Source organism: Berghia stephanieae, chromosome 3 (genome assembly GCF_034508935.2).
Source record: "Berghia stephanieae isolate SIO BIC M18660-M18661 chromosome 3, UCSD_Bste_1.3, whole genome shotgun sequence".
NCBI lineage: Eukaryota > Metazoa > Mollusca > Gastropoda > Nudibranchia > Aeolidiidae > Berghia > Berghia stephanieae.
Genome location: NC_088362.1, coordinates 72,632,479 through 72,653,106, shown reverse-complemented (window position 1 = coordinate 72,653,106; position 20,628 = coordinate 72,632,479). Strand labels below are relative to the sequence as shown.

The window sequence follows — 20,628 nt, the reverse complement described above, 5'->3', positions numbered from 1 at the left end:
AAATAAAAAAAATTAAATAAATAAAATAATAAATATAATAATATAATAAAGAAATAAATACGTTTTTTTTATTTTAAAAAAAATCTTCTATAGGTCTTGGCATTTTTTCAAGTGAAAACTTCTGTCAAGTTCATTTGATGAAGTTTGTATCCATGACATGCTGAAAATCTCTTCTCACATTTAATTGATTTCTGACATAATTTTACGATCCATATCTTCTACTACACTTACGTCTCATAATCTGGACTCCTTCAACTCAGTCAATTTTTCCAGATTGAATTTTCCTTATAATGGAATTGTCATTAAAGATTGCACAGTTTGAATTAGTCAATGGTCACAAAGATTACAATAATAGAGGCCAATTCTTGACATTGTAAAGGGCACTGGGGCACTTGGATGTTGTTCATCGCAGCAGAACATTCTGAAGTTTATTTTATTTGAAGCATTTTTAAAAAATTCAAAAATCACTTTTTTATTATTTTGGAAGTTTTTTTTTCTTCTGTCTTTTGATTTTTTTCTTCACATTTGGTTTGTTTCTTTAATTCTTTTTATTTTTATTTTGATTAACCCATTTTTAAAAAGGGGTTAGGTATTCCAGATTATTACGTCCTATCAGTCAAAGGCTTATAATCTCTCCAATTGTAATGACTGAAACATATAAATCTATCTCATTTTACTTAGGCCTTTGGGGTATTAAATTTTTAATATTCCTCCTGCTAATTTCGACTATCATGTCTACTCATTCTTTCTAAATATCATCTGCTTATGGAACAACTTTGGATATCGACTGAACTGCTCAGTCTCTCTGAGTCGGTATATTTATAAGAAGAAGAAGAAGAAGAAGATCTCTTTCCCAGACAGAATTAATTCAACTGCTGGACTGTTAGTGCATGTCTGTTGACTGGACTTACTTACTTACTTACTTACTTATCCGAACCAGCGACCACCTGAGCTCTAGCCCTTCGGTCTTGTGCCATGACGTAGAAGTTAGATGTCTTTTGTAGTTGTTCCAGGTGACTATAAACTGTTGACTGGACACCTGCTAGCCCCACCTCATACCGTTAAGTTGTGGCCTAGTTTTTGTAAGTGTTAGATTGAGAGTTGGGGTGTTTCAGCTGTTTCAGAGATGAGAGCTCGGATTATGGAATAAATAAATTGTATAAAACACCATATACTTATCCACAGAGGAAACCTATCTTTCTTGATAAAAAAAAGGAGTGAGTCAACTCATGCATCAGCGGCAGTACAGCTCTGCAGTGTCAGTAATAGGGGGTAAATTTCACGCTCAACAGTAGATGAAATACCAACAGCGTGCCTGAACCTTGGTCTTCTTGGCATAAGTGTGATGCCTCGTTCACTCCGTCATCTCACCTCAATGGATATATATATATATATATATATATATATATATATATATATAAACTCAATATTTTAAACAAAGATGTCCCCAAAATAGATGTTCAGACTCGAAGCAAAGTTTTTATTCAGATTATAGAGTACAAATAAAGCTGAATAAAGACATTTCCCTACCTTAGTAATCCCGGATATAAAATATTTTATCGTGGAATTCTGGAAATGAGACGTTACTGTGTTTTGAATGTGTTTTGTTCATCGACTAAATGTCTTTTATGCCTCTACTTGTTCATAAGTTCGTTAGGTTCAGATATTATTAATGATTTTAGTTCTTGTGGTTTTTGCATTATTTTTTTTTTAGACAAATTTCTGGTGAACCCTAGAAAACCCTGATAAACCTCCGTGACTTCCTGCAGTATACCATGCTTTTATAGCCCTGCATACATATCGGTCCAATTAGTCAGCTTCTTGGAGTTCATTTGTTTGATGGCGTGTAGAAACAATAGCAGGGACATAGTTATATTGCTTTTGTGGCTTAAGTCATTTACGGGAGAAATTTAGAAAGATTGGATTTTTTTTTCTGTGTGGGAATAATGAGCTTAAGTTTTGTGGAACAATAATATTTTTTATCATTTTAAAAATTTCAATTATTAGTATTATAATTTTTCATAGGCATGCTTTTTCATTTAACTAACCTCTAATTACTATTGAAAAATGATTTATAGATAGAAAAAATAGAGCATGAAAGAAAAGTAGAAAGGGTATAAAGAGGAGGTGGCGAGGGGTAGGGAGTGAGAATATTATGTTAAGAATATAATATTATGTTAATAATAATAATGATAATAATAATAATAATAATAATAATAATAATAATAATAATAATAATAATAATAATAATAATAATAATAATAATAATAATAATAATAATAATAATAATAATAATAATAATAATAATAATAATAATAATAATAATAATCATAATAATAATAATTATAATAATGATGATGATGATGATGATGATAATAATAATAGTAACAACAACAACAACAATAAATAAGAATGATGACCATGATATCAATCAATCAATTATAAAATAAATGAATGAATAAATAAATGAAAATAGATAATTAAATAAAGATGTATACGAAAATAAAAAATAAATAAATAAAAATACCATAAATAAATAGATAAATATATGAAAAATAATAATTAATAAATAGATAAATAAATAAATAAATAAATAGAAACTTCAAAAGAATAAAATATATAATAACGATGATTTGATGATTATGATAATCACAAACAACAGAACGGTATGTGCCTATGTGTTATCCGACGATGAACGTGCTCACATCAAATGTTATCATCAATGTAAAGCCAAAAAATTGTTTACTAGCCATGACACGCAATGTTTCCAATGAATGTCAATAATTTCAGCCAATCTCCAAAACAAAGTTTCAGCTATGTCTAAAATTCAAACCTGTCTTCAGTTCTGTCATTGAGATTATTATTTCTTCTTATTTTCCTTTTACAGGTCTGTAAATTTTCAGCCCTTGGCTGATTTCAGACTTTAAAACAGTGGTGCCAAAACTCCGGTTTCACCGGAAAAAACTCCGGTCTGGAGCAAAAAATTCCGGGCTCCGGGCAACTTCCGTCAAATTCCGGTGAGGTCAATTTGTTCCAAGGATACCCCCCCCCCCCACACCTTCCAACCACCACATCATCATTGCCACAAGTATTACAACTAGTGCGGGGCGGTCCTTGGCAAGCTTAAGGACCACGGTCCTACGGTCCTTGGGAAATGAAGACCGCAAGGACCGGTCCTTTTCGACATTGAACATTCCTGAGAGACTGTTGGAAATTCGAACCGGTTTGACCTTTGAGACCGTGGGATCGTTCATTCTTGAACCGTTAAAGACCGCTACACGATGAAAACCGTGGTCTACAGGAGTAAAACACACGGAGTAGTCACACTCATTTCAAATTGTAACCTAATTAGAGAAGAGGGGTGATGCCTTCTTTATTTGCTCACCGTACTTCATTGTTACTTCGATAATTTAATAAAATTTGAAATTTATCCCCATTAACGGAGATAATGGCATCGCCCAAGGCGTGGATCGAGTTGTTCGTGGCGTTGATACACACACGCAACTCCTACCCCCCCCCCCCCACACACACACATACACACATTAGAGGGCAGCGAGCATTGAAGAGTAAGAGAGAAACGTGAAGTTATAATAAGAGGGGGTGGATGAGGTAATAAGAGGGGTCGATGGTGACTTTTCGCCAGATCTAACAAACTCAGCTACCCATTCATTGCTGAGTAGACAGGGATTCAGAAAAAACTCGACTGCACCCGGGATCGATCTCTGGCCCTTTGCGTATAAAGAGAGTGCTCTATCAACTGAGCTATCGGGGTCCCCAAATATTCTATTGGACTTTTTAAAAATTCAGACGTTATAACTGGGTTTTTTGGAAGGAAGAAACTAATGAAACTCATATTATTTGATTAGTAAAAACACCAAACGAAATTTTAATATTATTGTATTATTTTAAATGACAACACTGCGATAGAAAGGAGTGGTGACAAGAGATGGACAAAAGAAAACAAAAAATCGGATTTGTTACTTGCTAGGTTCGACACACACACACATACACACACACACACACACACACACAAACACACACATCTTTAGTTGTCACATACATTTCAAACAACCCATTAGAGAAGAGGGGTCATGCCTTCACCATAGATCATTGTCATTGCGATCATTATGGTGTAGTAAATTTTGAAATTTACCCCGTATAATGGAATCGTCCAAGGCGTACGCCTCCTGTTCCCCCCATCTCACACACGAAAGGGCGGTTTGCGGAGTGGAGGTTGGTGGTCGTCTGCCTGTATGGTCGTCTGTGTCACAGACCTGCCGTTCATACCGATTAATCGGTATCATACCGATTTGCAAGACCTTTTTTTTGTATTTACCGATTTCCCGATTTACTTGCCGATCGTACCGATTTCACCAAGTGACCAAGGGCCCGCAGCCTCCACCCCTCTCTTTTACGTTTACTTTGTGCTTTACGTTGCACGTTAAAATTTTCAAGTCTCATGAACTTTGACCCGTCCCGCGATACCTCGATAGATCACATGACGTAGCGAGCCTCTTTGTGATGCCCTCACACAGATAGAAAACACACACGGCGCGTTATTTAGTTTTCATTTCCTTTGTGAAGCGACAGCGAGCTGTACTGATAAACCACCGCGGTCCCTGGCTTCTGACTCGTTACCAAGTGCCACCATCTTTAAATAAGTTAGTAGTCTGATTGCCAGATTGGCGTTGTGCGTGCCATTTTGGGTGTTGGGGAAAAATAAGGGGGGGGGGGGATAATTGGATAATTTTACGTCTCATACTGATTTTTTTCCCCAGATACTGATTTTTTTACAATGTCATACTGATTTCCTTTTTCGTGAAGTGGCAGGTCTGCGTTTAGTGTATGGCAAAGGGGGGTGGGTGCGATTAATTAAGTGGGATGGGTGGAAGATAGGCAACCGAGGCAACGAATCGCTGGGGAAGTAGCCTAGTATGGCGCGAGACCGTTGAAAGGTGATAAGAAGTGAGGACCGCCGCCAGTCTTCCACTATGGGACCGGTCTCCGGTTCACAGCTAAAAGACCGTGGGACCGGTCCTTGGACCGGTCCTCAGCGCGGCACTAATTACAACCATCATCACTACCACTACTACTGCAACCACCAACCACCACCACCACCACATCATCATCAGTACCACAACTACAACTGCAACCACCACCACCACCAAATCATCATTACTACCACTACCACAGCTACCATCATCATCACTACCACTACTACTACTACAACCACGACACCACATAATCACTACCACCACTACTACAACCACCACAACCACATCGTCATCACTACTACTATTGCAACCACCACCACATCATCACTGCAACATCACCTACCACTACAACTACCACTACCACATCATCATCACTACCACTATTACTACACCCATCCCCACCACCACTACATCGTCATTACCACTACTACTACAACCACCACCATCACTACCACTACTACTACAACCACCTCCACCACATCATCATTATCACTTATACTACAACCACCACCACCACCACATCATCACTACCATTACTACTGCAACCACCACCACCACATCATCATCACTGCAACTACCACTACTACCACAACCACCACTACCACATCATCATCATTACCACAACTACTACAACCACCACCACCACCTCATCATCACTACCACTACTACTACAACCACCACCTTATCATCATCATTACCACTACTACTACAACCACCACCACCACATCATCATTACCACTACTACTACAACCACCATCACCACATCATCATCACTACCTCTAATACTACTACAACCACCACCACATCACCATCATCACTACCATCACTACTACAACCACCACCACATCCTCATCACTACCACCACTACTACAACCACCACCACCACATCATCATCATCACTACCACTACAACTACAAGCACCACCACCACCTCATCTTCATCACTACCACCACTACTACTACTACAACCACCACCACCACATCATCATCACTACCACTGCTACTACAACTTGTGCGGCTATGTGGTCTAGTGGTATGACACTCGCTTTCGGATCGAAAGGTCCTGGGTTCGAGCCTCGCTCGGCGCATAGTTGAGTCCTTGGAAAAGACTCTTTACTCACATTCTCTCACCGTACTCAGGTGTAAAATGAGTACCTGGCCGTTTAAAAGCGTTGTCTTTGTCCGAAAAATTGTAATATCGCCTAACAGGCGTCATGTCTCGTCCTACATGTTAAATGTTGCTGTTGACCAGGGACCCCTTGTAAAGCGCATTGAGCACGTTAAGTGGATATTGCGCTATATAAATGCTCAATTTTTTTTTTTACAACTACCACAACCACATCGTCATCACTACCACTACTACTATACTACTACTGCTACAACCACTACTACTACTACTACTACTACTACTACTACTACTACTACTACTACTACTACTACTACTATACTACTGCTGCTGCTACTACTACAACTACTACTAATACTACTACTACTACTATAACTACTACAACAACAACTACTACTACTACTACTACTACTACTACTACTACTACTACTACTACTACTACTACTACTACTACTACTACTCCTACTACTACTACTACTACAACCACCACCACCACATCATCATCACTACCACTGCTACTACAACCACCACCACCACCACATCATCATCACTAACACTACTACTACAACTACCACAACCACATCGTCATCACTACCACTACGACCACTATACTACTACTGCTACAACCACTACTACTACCACTACTACTACTACTACTACTACTACTACTACTACTACTACTACTACTACTACTACAACTACTACTACTACTACTTCTACTACTATACTACTGCTACAACCACTACTACTACTACTACTACTACTACTACTACTACTACTACTACTACTACTACTACTACTACTACTACTACAACCACCACTACAACATCATGATCACTACCACTACTACTACAATCACCAGCACCCCATCATCATACATCACTACCACTACTACTACTACAACAACCACCACATCAATCATCATCACTACCACTACTACTACAACCACCACCACCACATCATCATCACTACAACTACTACTTCAACCACCACCACCACTATATCATCATCACTACCAATACTACTACAACCACCACCACCACCACATCATCATCATCACTACCACTACTACTTTAACCACCACCACCACCACCACCACCATGATATCATCATCACTACCACTACTACTACAACAACAACCACCAACACCACATCATCCTCACTACCACCAGTACTACAATTTCTACCATTGGGTTTTGGTGCTTTTCTTCACTTAAAATAAGGAAACTTTGGGATTGTATTTAGCAATGTGTTTATGCATCATAATATAATTCTAATCAGTTGTCTATTTAGAACTATACAATAATTAAATACAATGCCAAATACCATTCCAATTTCTTTTTCTTGTGTTCGGAAATTCCTCTTTCGGCATTGAAATTCCTACGAGTGGTGTCTGAAACTCCTGTGAGCCAAATTTAAAGTTGGCGTCTCTGCTTTAAAACCAATTTTCATTTTCAGCCTTACAACGGACAACATTGAGACCCTTTATTATTATCCTTGATGGAACCTCCAAAGCCTAATATTAGAATGCAATCTACGATCTCAGCCACGTTCATGTCAATCTTATTCTAGACTATCGGGAAAATCTGAAAATGATTAATTTCTGCTAACGGGTTTTACCAATGATGATCAGTCATCCATCGTAAATCTGCTCTCGTCATTGGGGGTCACAGGTCATGGATCTAAAATCAGTTTGCTGGTTGCTAGCTGTCTTTGTTATTTAGAGCGGAGACCAAATTTCAGCCCAAAAGTCTGAAAAGCTGAATTGCGAATCATGTATTTTCTCGATGTACGATGTACGGAGCCATCTCGCTTTTTTTTTTTTTTTATCCGACTTCGTTGTTTTGGTTATGGTTTCCTTGTCTGAGATAGACCACAAATTAATTTGTCATTTTTTTGTCAGATGTTTTGTCATGTATTACCTGTCAAGATAATAATAATAACTATAATAATAATATAATAATTAATAATAATAATATTAATAATAAATAATAATAATAATAATAATAATAATAATAATATAATAATAATAATAATAATAATAATAATAATAATAATATATTAATAATAATAATTATAATAATAATAATATAATAATAATAATAATAATAATCAATATCATCATCATCATCATCATCATCATAATAATAATATATAATAATAAAAAAATAATAATATATAATAATAATAATAATAATAATAATAATAATAATAATAATAATAATAATAATAATAATAATAATAATAATGCCATAGACGTAGGTACAACATTGATCGTAGTGCAGATATCAAGGCAATAGATGCATCCGTTAATTTTTACTATCTTCAAGCGATATGTACATATGCAGGTCTGACATCCGAACGCATTATGGGCCTAGTTTAACATTGTTATATAATAGGCAAAATTTTGTGTCATAAAAAAAAAATTTTTTAGATTTTGATTACGACAAATCCATGATGAATTGGGTTATCTGACCTATAAATAAGTGCACGTAGTCTTCAAGCAATATACACTAAGGGGCAAAGTGGTATGGTCTTTGATTCGTACACGAAATGTACTGAGTTCGAATACCTGTTGCGCTGTGTGGTCTTGAGCAAGTCACCTTGCCCTAGAGACAAATTTCCTTTTTGGGATGAATAAAGGGAGTTTTTTTATTATCTTTTTCTACATCATATCTACAATCAGTAGAGTATGTATCACATACGATCTAATTGTTATGAAAATAATGACTGAAAATTTTTAGACTTTTTGAAAAAATGGGCATTTAGAGGCCTGATTTCAGCTTCTCCCCTTTTCAGGTTCATATAATCCTAGTATTTACTCTAGATTAACCCTACTACTTAAACTTCCCTGCTAACCTCCAGGTGAAACGGGGACGTATCCGTGTATCCCCATCAGCGCCACCAGAAGAACAAGGCGGTCAGCAAGTGAACAGCACCTACAATAATCCAGCTTTTACAGACCTTTAGTATCAGTGGCAGCCCTTGTTAGAATGGAGAGGGGGGTGTCCTATTTGTACGTCTTTTATGTAAATTCTGCTACTCCTTCGCCACGGCATCTTCCTTGCTTGATTTCCCCCCATTTATTCTATCATTAGTTTTGTGTATTTTGATTTTTTTTTACACATAGGGCCTATAATTGAGTATAGCAGGAAATGTCAAAGTTGAGAAGATATTTCTAAATTCTAATTATTCAAATTATTTGATAGTTATTTCTGACTCACTGATCAATTTTAAATTTTGTATGAGCAATGGTGATAAGATTTAAATTATATAATTTCATTTTTTAAAAAAATGAGATTTGTTGCTCATAAATTTAAAGAATGTAAAAAGAATGTGAAAATAATAAAACAGATTGAATGACAGCCTTAGAAAAGACAAAAACGTAATAGCATCGGATACGATAAAATTGCCCAACTGCATTAAATAAGTATTTTATATTGTTCGTAAAGATTAGGGAATGTTAAGGTCTTATATCGAAACTTGTTTTAGATTTGCACTCAATTTATGTCATTTTAATTTTAATTTTAATTTTGTAGTTTGTTACATTTTTTAAACATGTCGTGATTTAGTTTTTGGTGTCAGCCAGGAAGGTCAGAACGTAATGGTGTATATCCATTGGGTTGGTTCATAAGATTTTATTCGGACTTCGAAAAATGTACATTTTGCTTGGTAATGTTGCCTACAAATGTGATTTGTTTACAAAGCGTCTTTATAGTGTTAAAATTGCAGACTAATGAAGAAAAATTAATTTTACATAACAGCAGGTGATGGAAAATGCCATGGAAATAGCACGACACACGCGCAATTAATGAAAGTTCTTTTGAGGTTTTTTGGTGTTAATGCATTTCTTAACCAAGCCTCAGCTGATGCTCGCAACTACCACAAGACATTCATCCTCTTCAGCGATTAAAATGATATCATATTTTTATAAAGCTTTATGAATTACTGAAAAAAACTAATGAAAAGACATTCTAGTAGATAACAGCTGATTTCAGGATAAAATTTTCTGACAAACTGCTTTGTTGCTTCGATAATATTGTTGTGCTTATGTGATATTAGTATTCAGAGATTGATGGGATGTTTTGTGAGTCCAGATTATTTTCTGTAATTTATAAAATCTCACTTTTTCTGATGTTTTGAAAAGTTATCTTTTGCTTTAAAGTTGACGTGTTGTAATCCACATTCGCTTGCATGAGCTTGTGTCATCCTTTTGACAGTGTATAAATATAGCTACAATCATTATCAAACTCTCAGCGTAATTTGGATGACAACACTTCATCATTACCATCATCGTCATCATCATTTCTCTTTTGATTGAAATTCTCCACTAGAAGCATCGTGTATAAGTGCACTTTTATCTTTCTTTTTAAATTTCTTAATTGTTTTTTTTTTTACACAGTTATTTGTCCTTGCTTTGGACAAAAGGATTAAGATGCGAAGGTGATTTAGTTGAAATTTTCTCTTCTTACATCATCATTTCTTCTTTGTAAAGTTTCAGGCATCACAGTTGGTGTTGATAAGCCAGACTTTATAACCACTAAAGATAGTGTATGTGTCTCATTGCACTTGAGATATAAAGTCTCGTGTCTATTGTCAGTGTCTTGCAGTTTGCTGTTATGTCTCACCACTCTTGGTTGGCTACGTATAGCTACATAGTACCTTGCCCAATTCATAGTGAGTAGAAGCCAACTACATAATTCTGAAGTCAGCTCTACTTTTCAATCTCATCAAGAAAGTATTTAGCAAAGAGTTATTATTGTAATGATAAAACAATTAATATTTGGGCTCTAACGTCTTGACAACCCACATCAAAAACAAGAAAACAGTTTGCTGAGACAAGGGTTTGAGCCCAAACCGTTTTTTATTAAATAAACAATTTGTTTCTTTTTTTGAAGCGGTTAGATTTTCATTTTAGTTGAATAATTTTTATTGTCCATAGTTTCTGACAACTTATTATTATCTTTAATTTCACCAAGGCTGTATTTGTTATAGGAACTTTGAGTGTAACAAACCTGATGGCAGAAAATAACTGGATAACAGTGAAAGAGAGAAGAAGCAAACACAAACTGGAGATCGTCTTTAAAGGCATGCTAGGACAAACCGCCATCCCAATCAAAGACCACATAATTTAAAAAAACAAGAAAGTAGCGCTGTTATCGACTCCTGAGTGATTGCATACACTCAGATCTTTTTTTTTCAATCAAGTGCAATTAGGTTTTGAAAATCCTTCCCTGACAACTTGAAAAATTCTGACAGTTATGAGAAATTGACTTGTTTCCTGTCACAGGAGGGAGGACATGGTTTCATTATTGTGATACAGAACCATAATCTTACACCATCCCACGCCACAGAAGTGTTGCGTCTATCTGTAGTGTTGAAGCTGCAACAGCATGGATTGAATTTGAATAGATTCGTGTCATGATATTGTTATTGATCTTCTACCGAAAGGAGCTCCTTTTAATTTTCCACTGAAACTGATAAATCGTCCAATGCTAGGACTACAATTATAACAACCCCAGTGACAATAAATGACTACAATTTTTTTATCAGTTTCTTTTATTCGAAAATCGACTATTCTTGCCCCAATAAAACCATATTGCCTTCTAATGTGTCGTATATCTTAATAGATAAATGTGGTTGTAATTGGATACATTTGAAGGATAGAAAAATACTTTGGAATTAGAAAGCAAGAAGCAGCCTAAAATCATATCTAAATGGCTGTAACATCCATCACTTAAAATTTATTTTCCTATTGATTTTTTTGTTCTCGTGTATTGAATTAAAGGAATGGATAGGTTTTCCCTCGCTTTACAATGGACGCGCACACCTCTTTTAGATCAGGTTGATACCATGGCATTTAAAAAAAATATATGTATTAATAATGATTTGAAGCTCATGTCTCTGTAGCTGACGAATTTTAAAAGAAAAAAAAAATGTTCAGAGATTGTGAAGAAGAAAAAAAATTGAGATAAAATGTGTAACATTGCTCATCTAAAGCTTTCTGGATATTTGTGAATGGGAGAAAGTTTGGATTATATTTAATTTTTATTTATCTTTTTTTTTGTGGGTTTAGATGTGGCATGTGAAGGGTATCAAGCTTGTTGCAAAGAATTGTTTTATATAAATATGCATTTTTATTCTTTGTAAAAAAAAAAAAAAAGAAAATCATTATACTACTTAACGAATATTGGTTCGATTACAAAGTTGTCATTTGTGATATTTGTTTTTAGTTCTTCTCTTGGCACTCTTGTTAAATCAATGGTATTTGATTTTTGAGGTCTTTTTTTTTTATATTTCAAAATAAGTTCAACTGATTTTTTTAAATGTACTATTTGAATCAATCAATTTTGTTCAATATTTTATTATAATTTTGTAATTTATTTATTTATTATTATTTATAAAAACTACCACTGTATGTATATTGGACTTTTTCATTTACCTTGCTTTAACTTTCAAGATATGATAATATGCAGGTGCATTCCCCTATAACCATGTCCAAGTCTCGTCAATTTGATCCTTTGTTGTTCCTCCCTTCTTTTCCCTCTCATTTACTCCTGCATTATACATACAGTTTGTCTTTAAAGTAAAATAAATACTGGAATTTATAATTTACGCAGACTTTTACAAATCAGATAAATCGGTTTTGGAAAAGATTTTCTTAATTTGCCAGGATATCAGAAATTCGGCATTGATTTGGATCGCATGTTTGTATGTGTGTTTGTGTGTGTGTGTGTGTGTGTGTGTGTGTGTGTGTATGTGAGAAATATACTTCATGTTGGGCCACGCAGAAAAATCAACAGAGGATGTACTAAGTTGCACAGACAACGTTGTTTACCAATCTGCCCTCATTAAATGATGGTGGTTATAATATCGATTGAAAATAGTTCCTTCCCCGCGAAATTGCGGGCTTTTTACTAGTTTATATATATATATATATATATATATATATATATATATATATATATATATATATATATATAGAGAGAGAGAGAGAGAGAGAGAGAGAGAGAGAGTGTGTGTGTGTTATTCAAGATTAACTGCTGCTTGACAGCAATCTTGCTGAAATGTATCCCTTTTTAGGGACTTTTTTGTTTAATGCAAAAGTTGTTCGAAATGAATAACTTAAACGTCAAAATGATTCTTAAGCAGTTGTTAACATTGTTTCTTATTTTCTCAGCCTTGCTTGAGATGCATAAATCTAGGAATAACTATTTTTTTTAACAAACCCAGACTAGGTATCTTTTCTGTTTAGACAGACAGGTTGAAACAGAAAATATTGAATTCTTTGCAACTTTTGTTTCAATTTGGTGGGTTTCCTGCTGTTTGTAATAATGACAAATTCGACTTTATTTGCTACCATTGTAGTTAAAAACCTTTTAGAGCCCTGATTTGTATGATTTAGAAAATAAATATTTAGGGATTTTCCTCCCTAGCCCTTAAAGTTCTTGTGCATTCCATGCAAAAGCTTATGCTTATGATGATTAGGATGATGATGATGATGATGATGATGATGATGATGATGATGATGATGATGATGTCAAAAAAAAAAATGATAAGATATTTTTCGAGAGTTGGAAAATGTGTATTCCATTTATTTTGTTTATGGGCAGAAATAATACACCGATCCTAAAATGACAATGGATTACCACGTGTTGCACATGCTGGGAAATTACTTTTAAAACAGAAACAATGATAGAGCCGAACATCGTGTACAAAAATTTTTAAAAATCAGATTAACAGCAAATAAAAGTTACTGAATATAACGTTCAGCTTTTATTAAGATGGTTTTCAATTTTTACTTCACTAAAATGGTATAAAAATCTGCTTAGCTCATGGCTTTATCCACATTCATGAGCTTGAGGGATTAATTCTCAAAATGTAATCAAGATTAAAATGTAACCCGTCATTGTTTTAAAACCATTTATTGCTTTTTTTATGATAATGGAGTAGCGAATGATTTATTTGGTGGGGTTTTTTTTTTGGGGTTTTTGTCTTCTTGTTTTTTAATATATGCATAATTTTTTGCATGTACTTTATGCGGTCTGGTTGATAATATTCATTTGATTGAAATCATCTCCTATTTGCAGATATATTATGTATTTTTAACAAAATAACTCTTATTATTTTTTTATGCATGACTTCACTGCTTCATACAATACTTTATGAATAATTAATTTCAGGACTGTATGATTGCCACTCTGGGCACTAAAATTAGATACATGTTAACTTTTCTTTTTCCTTGTTACCTACTGGATAAAGCAAATGCAGGCAATTGTATTTCTCGTGACTAAAATCAATTGAATTACAGTAGGTGGAATTGTTTTGTTTTTGTTTTTTTTTTATATATGTTGATATTACTATATATAAGTTTGACCTAAAAAATGTACATTGTTTTGCTTCATTCAATATCAAAATATATTTTTTAACGCAGTGGAAAATGTCAGAAAGAAAGCTATACAGACTAGACTATGAATTAATGGAGAAAAGATTTAGATGCTTTTACTGCATGTTTTATGCTTTTGAGGGATCAACTATTGATTGAAAACCTTCATATTGTTATTGTTATTTTTTTTTTAATTATTTTTTTTGTTCTTTTCAGAGACCAGTCAGTAATCCGTATCGAGGTGGCGGTGGCGCTGGTAAACGGGGAAGTGCTGCTTACACGACGGATGTTCCCATGCACGAAAGTCAGTCTTACGGAGGGAGAGGACATTATAACCAGGGATATGACAGCTACCAGGACTACACACCTTACCATGCACCCCAGGGCAGCAGCAGGGGCACACACCAGCAGTTTGATCGTATTGCTCCACCTCGACGATATTGATGTTGACTTGTCTTGAATAGCTTATCTTTAAAAATTATTAATTGTATTGTTTATAAAGCTGTATAAACTGGTTGATTTAGAATAGAAATAAAATCATTTGTTTTATTTTGATATTATTTTACTATTCGTTCTACCTTTTGTGGCAAGACATAAAGTTGAAAGAGATGTAATTTTTTTGTGTAGACAATGAAATACTGTCTTAGATTTTTCAAAAATCAAGATTTGGTTTCAGCAATGTTGTCACCACTCTGGTTTTTGTAACATGAAACAATATAAGAAACAGTTATGTTATGTAAAGAAATAGCACTGCCATATTTCCGGTTATCATCGCCTTAAATGAACTGGTGTCAATCAAATCAACACACAACACCATGTAAGAAGCCTCTTTGAATAAATCACATTATTACGCAATTGATAACTAGATTAATGACTCACAAAATAAGATTTTTTATTTCAATGCCCCGATTTTCGATGTAGTATGATTTCCAAAGAGCTTTAGATTTGAATTGATTGAAAAGAGGAAGGACGTCGGGTGGAATTAATTGGTTATTAGATTTGATGACAGTGCTTACTGTATCAAAGATGTTGTTTTGGAATTCAATGTTGTTTATTCATCCCCAGATACCGTTAATGGTTAGAGTGTAAGTTCTGTAAGTTAACAGGGTGAAGTGCTTTGGGGGGATTTTTTTTTTTGCTATCATGTGTCTCATCTGTTTTGTATTGTTGGTTTCATTTTTTATTAAACTGGCAACTCAAAATACATTTTCTATCCCAGGCAGCTTTGCCAATCAGAAGAGAACAAACCGCTCGTCACATTATGGTCACATAAATACAATGTTTCATTCATTTGTTGAATCGAAATTTAGATTCTCTTAAAATTGTGGCAAAAAAGCTTTTTTGATTTGTTTCGTAAATTGGTTTGGTCATGTCACTTACAGATAAAGGGATTAATTTAATATGACATAGCATCTTACAGTGTTCACCAAAAGACCTGTAACAAGATTGTGATTTCGGGCGGTGTTGAAGACAAGAAATGTGTTACTGTTACCATTTTCTTCGTGGTATGAGGTCATATCAGATTCGGTAAAATGAAACCCTAATTATCCAGGGTTAAGATTGACACATTGCTTGTTGGATATCACGTATTGAGATCGACTTAAGGTTATAATCCTCCATAAGTTATATAGCCACGGTGGCAATATTTATAACTTTAAATATTATTTATACAAAGAGAGAGAGAGAGAGAGAGAGAGAGAGAGAGAGAGAGAGAGAGAGAGAGAGAGAGAGAGAGAGAGAGAGAGAGCTTCCTACCATTCCACATTTTGATGAATTATTCCGCAAAACTTTCAATCAGTCCACAATTCCGCATTCACTACTGAAAATTCGACATTCCAGTCACACCAAATTTTGTAAAAAAAATGTTTTAATAGGAACCGTTTCTGTGTCATGAACACAAATTTCTTTTGAAAAATTGCCTACTATGAGAGCTTAAAGCATCACATTGTTGTATAAACTGTTGTATAGTGGCCAACTGTCCTGATAAAATCGGGATTGTCCCGATTTGGCAATCTTTGACAACAATTAAAGAAGAAAAAATTGGACTATTTTATATAATCGAAATGATCCTTGAATGTCCAGGGATTAAGCTTTTTTTGACTAGCAAATTAAAACAAGGGACAGGAGAAGCTATTAATTTAGATTATATAATATAATTATCCAAGCATACTGTTGTTTTTGGGTCGTGACGGTATTGCGTGTAAGGCTGTCCTATTTTAGCTCTTTGAACAGTTGACCTCCAAGCAATTGGAATAAAATTTGAATGAGTGCAGAAGAGTGAGAAGACTATTTTCTTTTTCAGATGCAATGGAAAATGACTTGAATGACTCCTTTAAAACATGTTTGCGGTTATTTGATTCCTTATTTTTATGTCAAATTCCTCACTTTTCACCTATCTGATTTCTCAAAGAAGTGGTTCGGGATAGGAAGCTTTGTAGATACTTGTGGAAATTTATACAATGTTTCATATTTTTGAATGGCACTTGTGATGAATATACATTATTTTGATCTCCTGTAAGAAAATTTGATATTTGTCATTTGTTATACGTCCCTGTCCTTTCAAAGAATCTTGGCACTGATATGTCCCTACATGTGTGTCAAGTGTACTTAAATTTATAGAATCAACCAAATTAGTACATTGTGCTCCTTGGGGGAATGTTTGCCCAAGATGTATACATATAAATATACATAAACATATATGTGTATGTGTGTGTGTGTGTGTGTGTGTGTGTGCATATATATGTGTGCGTGTGTATATTTTGCGTAAATGTGTGTGTGTGTGTGTGTGTGTGTGTGTGTGTGCGTGTTGTTTATTATACAAAGTTGTTTTACTTCATACAATGTTTTATTATGAAATGTTGATAAACTAACTCTTTAACAATTTTTGTAAATTTATAACTACTTTTATGATATGCTAAACTATTAATAGAATGTAACTTGCTAGTTTTTGAGTTTTTGTGTTTTCCTGTTTTTCTATTCACAGATCTCCTTCTATTACATATGTAATGCTAATAAATAAAACGAATATATACACACAAAGATATATAAAGATGTATGTATAATATTTTGGCATGGGAGACACATTTAAAGAATGTCTGAAATGTAACCTATGAATAAAAAGAAAAAAAAGATCATGGGCAACTATTTTTTTCAAATGAGTAGAGTTTAATTCACTTTCTCAGCACATTCCATCTTCAACTGTCTTTCCTCTGTAAAATGTTTTCATGAATAATTTTGTTGTTGATTAACGTATGCCCTATATATAAATATACTGATGTGTTGTAACCTTCATTCCATCTAAAATATATCTCTATATATTTACGTCAACCAATAATTTGATCGTTGCCTAACATTCTCTTACTCCCACCGTTAAACAAGTACCTACCTAAAACGACTCCTCACAGGTATTACACTTATAATGTGATGAAAGTTTTACTTTTGTATTCCATTTCTGTTAAAGCAATTTTAACTTTATACATTCCAATGTGCTTATACATGGACTCATGTTATTATTGGTACACATTGATGAAATAATGTTTGAGACGAACCAAAACAGTGTTTTTTTCCCCCCACCTTCCAACAGAGACAGACATGAAGTTTAGCTGGTTGAACTATCAATAGGTTGAAGATTCTAACATATATATGTCGTGTTGGCAAAATCCTTGTTTCAATAACCTCACCTTATAATATGTGCCTTCTTTTCTCACACTTTATGGAAGGTCTGATGCGAAGTGAGATGTGAATGGAACTTGCTGATGCTTTTATGTAATGTGTAGATTTTAGGTCAGCAGAGAGTGATCATTATTTTTTTTTTAAAAGAGTGCAATGCTGTACTGTGTTCTGCTGACTTTATCAGTGATCACAGGTCCTATCACATGCTACGTGCAAATATGTCTAGTGTCAAAAACCGTTTTTGAGCAATGAAGGTGATACACATCAGCAGAGCTCAACATTGAGGTTAATTCAAAATTGCTCAAAGCCGTGAAGGGGAAATGTTATTCTCAGGGCAATTATTTTTTTTTTTTTCTGAGTATATCTTGAGACAAGACTGAAATAACCCAGGTATCAACCACTGTGCAACGTAGAAAAGGGGCAAAGTTTCTTGCTCAAGGAAAAAAATGAGATGTTGAAACTGGGCTCAAATCCAGGTCTCAGGAATGGAAGTGCAATGCCTTATCCACTAGGCCATCTGGCAACATGATCATTATAAAAATTATAATCATTTAATTCCAAAATCAATACCATTAATGTTCTCGTTGTTTACCGGGTTCTAATGTTCAACCCAACTGTTTTCATCAATAGAAGGATAAAGGCGATGTGATACTAGAGTTTGGTCTAATCCCTGGTCATATCACTGTTCTACCATAACGTGACAAAACCCTGTATAATCGATATTGGGTTAAATAGGAATATTGATATTCTTGTCATCAGAATGACTTCTACTAGAAAACTTAAAAACAGCTTATATATCCATTTAGACTTAATATTGATGATTTAGGCTCTCCAGTAAATGAGGGTTTTCCTCCACACGGGGTTTTGTTGCACAGCATTGTCACTGATCTTTTAAGGAAAATGGCAGGATATGATAATGTCTGTTAAGATTATTATGAATCCCGTGTGAAAAGGTTTAATTAGTATATGAACATATTACTTTTAAAATGTTTTCACACTAACAAAATATGTCATTTTTTATTTATAATATTATCATTTTAATGATATTACACAAATGTTATTTAGAATATTATTATTGTAAGTAATAATATTAAAACAACATTTTTTATATTACTATCATAATTATCGTGAAGTAGAGCACAGTGAACAATACAATGCTTCATATTGTCAGTTTAAGGTTTAAGGTATTATAACTATTTTCCTTTCAAAAATATTGTTTCAATATCATGTAATTTCTACTACACCGCAGCCCACTTATAAGAACATTGTTGGGGCTGGTAATTTTATGTCGTTAAAACCGAATGTTGCTATGTCTAATAAGCACCAATTTATGTGTAATGCAATGCATGACAATGAGAGACAGGCAATGATAGATTTTTGGCAGTCCTTTAAAAGGCTGCCTTAGAGGCTGAGAGTTTTTAAAAAAATTATTAGATGAACGACAACTTTATCACTGCTCCTTGCGAACGGACTGTCAGATACTCCCATTGGTTGGTAGCCAGCATTCTCTGATTGATCAATAAGCCTGTGCTGCCATTAGTTGTCATCAACTGCAAAAAGACCTCTGCCTTCGAAATTTATATGTCTGGATTGAATCATCAGCAGTCCCTTGGACCTGGATCTTCAGGGGTGGGAACTGGATTTCCACGCACACAAACACTACCAGCATTAAATAAGGCAAGTAGGCAGCAGTACACACTAATACTACAAATGTGTTGGATGTAGCAACACAATTTTATCCCCCCCCCCCCCCCCAATAAACAATAAAAAAATATGTATATATATTATCAATTGCATACACTTTGAATGAATTTATTTGACAAACATAATTACTGTTTTGTCTATCCCATAACAGCATTTGTTTATGATTTCGTATAACCCGGAAAATGGCGCCCATCATTATGAGAGCATTGACTTTATCAGACTGTAAGTCTTTTTATTGGATGGCCATCAAAACTGGTCATGGGATGCAGGACTAGCGAACATTCACTGACTAATGAACAATCAATCATTGTCATTGCTTTTTAAATCAAGCTTTTTCATTGGATGACGACGTTTTTTAAATTATAATTTTCAAGTCTGCCTTAAGTCAGCACCTTGCTATATGTAGGATTTGTTTAACTTTGTGTCATTATATTATTATTTTTTTTACTAATGGTGTATAGAATTTTTTTAAACAGTTAAACTCCATGCAAACAGTTGTGGGTAAAGTCTGAAAATTATTTTTTCTCCCCATAGAAATAAAAAGGAAAAGGAAAACACGAATTTCTTGAAATATGCAGAAATAATATTATGCGTTCCCCTAAGATTAGCAAATGTCCTTTTGTAGTAATTGTGATTTGATGCCAGTATGTTACTGATAATATTGTAAACCTCATCTTTGTTCCTTGATATTGTCATTGAATGCCTTCTTATTATTGCTACTACTACTACTACTACTACTACTACTAC

The 20,628-nt window shown here is 34.3% G+C and overlaps 1 protein-coding gene across 6 annotated transcripts in view; it reads left to right on the top strand.

Moving 5' to 3' along the window:
* The window catches only part of LOC144968392 (disintegrin and metalloproteinase domain-containing protein 10-like), a 96,403-nt gene extending 75,979 nt beyond the window's left edge, over positions 1-20,424 (top strand). For 3 of the 6 annotated variants that reach the window (XM_078906692.1, XM_078906697.1, XM_078906695.1), the window contains one exon: positions 14,722-15,092. In XM_078906692.1, coding sequence (XP_078762818.1) covers positions 14,722-14,949 — 228 coding nt within the window. In that variant the 3' untranslated portion in view covers positions 14,950-15,092. Of the gene's footprint in view, positions 1-8,984; positions 9,136-14,721 lie in introns of all 6 variants that reach the window. The other 3 variants (XM_078906693.1, XM_078906694.1, XM_078906696.1) reach the window with 3 other exon arrangements.
* The last annotated feature ends 204 nt before the right edge of the window (positions 20,425-20,628 follow it).